Below are 3,911 nucleotides of genomic sequence, written 5' to 3' on the forward strand. Positions count from 1 at the left end.
AGGAAAGATTTCTAATCCAAATTTGTAAATAATTTTCTTTCCTTTCTTAGGGCCAACCGCCTATATATATAAATACCTTTTGAAGAACATATTGTAAGTTATTATATCTAATCTTTATCTTTATATTAATTATTCCTAACAACTTATTTATCATCAACTAAATAATAGAATCAATGTTTCAACTGAAGTAATTTTTTTTTACTCAATCCATGAACCAAACAAACCGTAAAAAGCTTTTTAAAGTTACTTTTAATTGTATCCGGTATTAATCCGCAGGTTATAATTTATAAAGGGTGTATGAAGTCCCTATTAAGTTGTTGATTACATACTCCAGTGTTGCCCCCACCCAATTTTATTCCTGGGAATTTGCTTATCACATTCCTATTACGCAGCAGCCAAGTAGGATATTGAATTTCCACACTGTTCAAATACGTGTAAACTCCATCCATCCATTTGGAAAAACAAAGTTATTAAAAAAATATTCGATTTTCCATATCGAATAATTATTGTGTGCTTTACAAAATTTCCTGATTCTCATAAAATGTTATGCATATACTAATATACATACATTCAGCTCATACTTAATTTTTAACCACTGTAGGCGAAAATAAGTCGATAAAATAAATTTATATACATATAACGAGATTTAAATTATAAGAAAATTAATCTCCATTGCAAAAATTGGTAAGAAATTAAAATGATTGAATTTATTTATACAAAATAAATAAATATGAAAAGATGGTTTTATAGACTCAAAATATAAACCCAACCAGAACGAAAGAAAGAATAAGGAGGAGGAATTCAAGCCATGAGTATATAGTGGTGTAAATCTACTTTCTGAATCAATGTGGGACAAAGACCACTTACAAGCCTTCACAACTTCTTTTGGCAAAGGAATTTAACTACCTTCGGTTTTCCCATGTGCTGAGAGAAAGAAACAAATGCGCTGATTACCTGACAAACTTGGGACAGACTATGGAGTGGGGTACAACAATTGTGATTGAGCCTCCGGAGGACATATTGGTGCTTCTACAGGCTGATGCTGGCGGGGCCAGCTCGAGGAGAATTATATAATTTTCACTTTTTGGACAGTGTCATTCTCACCAAAAAAAAAAAAAAAAACTTATTTTTTTCAATTTAGATGGGTCTATTTTGAGATTGAATTTCTCATTACCTATTATTAATTTTGAGCATACAAAATATCAATTTTTTCGTCTCAATGCGAATCACACACGAATCAATTTTGATCTGATTCAAATTGAAAATAGATCACACATATATTTATACCACAAAATAGTTATATAAATGTTATTTTATGCTAAAAATGTTAAGAATCACTACTCAAAAGTGAACATTAGATATACATATAAGAGAAATAAAATCATATAAGAGAAATAAACTGCAGTCGGGTAAAACCAAGAGTGAATCTCTCCTTTTTCAACGGAACAGAGGAATGGCTCGTCTGGCACTCGAAATTTTGCGGTCGGAATGAAATTCGCGATAAATTCGGGGGATTAAAAGCTGACGTGGATGGTCCATCAATCATTGAGATTCCTTTTCCTATTTATTTCCTTATTTCTTCATCCTATCTCCGTTAGCCTGTGCCTTCCATTCCCTCTGCATTTACTGCATTATCTCTCATCCCTTTCTTCATGCTCATATGAATTTTATCTCTTTATCTTTTGCTCATTACTATGAGATCTACAATGAGATTTATGTAACGGAAAGGAAGAGTTTGTGTATTTAATTGAGAAATATGCGTTCCACGGATTCATTTTTTGTGCCGGACGATGTAAAGGCGGAGGAAGGCGGGCGGGGGACGATTGAAGATTGAGTTTGCTGAGTATCCTCTTTGGAGAAGCAGAAGCGGAGACAATTTTTCTGTGGACAGTAATAATTTGTTGGAGGTTTTTATTCTGTCTGTTTAATCTCGGCTTCTGCTGGTAATTTCTTCGGACTTTTGAATCTGGTTTGATTTCTTCATTTCTGCGGTTTTTTTTTGATTGATTGATTGTTTTGGATTTGGAACAGCTATGTCGACCACGATTATTACCGATTCGGTTGTGGTGAACGCCGCCACGGTGGCGGCGGCGGCGCCGCCGTTAGAGGCGGAGTTCGTGAAGTGTGACTGCTGCGGCTTGTCGGAGGAATGCACTCAGGAGTACATAGAGACGATCCGCGAACGGTACCAGGGGAAGTGGATCTGCGGACTCTGCGCCGAGGCGGTGAAGGATGAAATCGTGCGCAGCGAGCGGCTGATCAGCGCGGAGGAGGCCCTGGCGCGGCACCTCAACTTCTGTAAGAAGTTCCGGTGTACCACTCCGCCTCCCAATCCAGCCGTTCACTTAATCGCCACGATGAAGCAGATTCTGAGGCGGAGCTCGGAGTCGCGGAAGGTCGCGTCTTTGCCCTGCAGTCCCACGAAGAACGCCGTCAGTATTAACCGTAGAGCGGTTTTGACTAGGACGGAGAGTTGCATTCCGAATCTACCTCCGGTGGATCATAGCACGGATAAGGAACCAGACTCATAAAAATAACAAAAATATATATTTAATTAAAAAAAAAAACGAAAACACAAAATAAATGTTATTTTTGAATTTTGAATTTTGATCTAAATGTAAACAATACTACCCTACTACTATGTAATATTTTCATTTTGAGTACATATTTATCAAAAATAAAAATCCAAAATATCAAAAAACGTGTTTATTACACTTGGTGGTACTTTCATATACTACGTATTATTTTGTGTTTAATTCTAAGAAAATATAATCTCACGTAAAAGCAAGCGTAGGAGTAGATAGGAAACAGTGTCGTAAATCTACGGCATTCAAACGATGAAGGCTTTGATTTAGAAAGAAAGAAATGCTGTGAATCATCTATCGCATTCAGAATAGAGGGATGGAGAAAGAACGTAGTAAAGTTTAGCAAAAGCCAGAAACATGATTCTGGACAGGGTAATATGCTCTATGCCTCTATTCATCTGATTCTTGGCATATAGGGCCCACTTAACTAGTGCTGTACAATGTTGTATGAATTATACATGGGAGTGTTTGTTAAAAAGGAAAACTCATGCATATTGCATGAACATTTATAGGACTGTAGAGTAACCTAATAAAACAAAACAGGTTAAATTGCTACTCCTATTTTTAATAATCTTATAAAAATTTGAAGAAGACTTTAAATTGATTTTGTATAAACATCGCAAGACATATGACTGTGCGTCAAGGAGAATTTGTTTTTTTGTTCAATGCCAATAAATGATAAAAAAAAATGTAAAGTGATAATGTAAATATAATATTGAAATAATCAGTTGGCGCATATAATTTGAAGGAATCTACGCGATCAAAATTCTTACACCCTCAGACTGATTCTTTTCCTTGAAGGCTCCAGCAAGGCATTATTTGAGATGAGTAAGAATATCTCATCTACTCATCCGATCCTTTGGTTGGTGTGCAATGCAAAGAGCCAAACATCGCCTTATTTTAATCATGGGGCCCCACCTCTCTCCATCACTTAGGGCACCTAACCTCAATCATTTCTTCTTATAAGCAACTAACAACCCAATCACGCCATCCACCATATTTTACCATATAATAACCTCGATTTCTTGAATCTGTTATCTAAATGACAAAGCAATTCATCTATATTTTAAGGAAACTAGGTTTTTTGTTTGCTTGGTATTATTATAAATCAAGTACAGTATGCCAATTATGACATAATATCAGGCCACAGGGCTGTTTGTTAATGTTAAGAGAAACAGGAAGCTTAATTAGTGCTCCATACCTGTGGACTGTGGAGGAAGTGGACAACTTCAATTGTGTGGAATATAGAATAAACCCTATCACTTATCATTTATAGCTAGTATCTTAAGGCGTTGACATACAGATGCAGACAAATGAGTGTGAATC

At 35.9% G+C, this 3,911-nt stretch overlaps 1 protein-coding gene across 1 annotated transcript; it reads left to right on the plus strand.

The window, feature by feature from the left end:
• Nucleotides 1-1,424: 1,424 nt before the first annotated feature.
• On the plus strand, nucleotides 1,425-2,701 carry LOC109187268. The gene is made up of 2 exons (XM_019337443.1): nucleotides 1,425-1,943; nucleotides 2,032-2,701. The coding sequence occupies exon 2, from the start codon at nucleotides 2,034-2,036 to the stop codon at nucleotides 2,529-2,531; it is 498 nt and encodes a 165-aa protein (XP_019192988.1). The 5' UTR covers nucleotides 1,425-1,943; nucleotides 2,032-2,033; the 3' UTR covers nucleotides 2,532-2,701.
• Nucleotides 2,702-3,911: the final 1,210 nt, after the last annotated feature.

The sequence above is a fragment of the Ipomoea nil genome, unplaced genomic scaffold (genome assembly GCF_001879475.1).
Source record: "Ipomoea nil cultivar Tokyo-kokei standard unplaced genomic scaffold, Asagao_1.1 scaffold1421, whole genome shotgun sequence".
NCBI lineage: Eukaryota > Viridiplantae > Streptophyta > Magnoliopsida > Solanales > Convolvulaceae > Ipomoea > Ipomoea nil.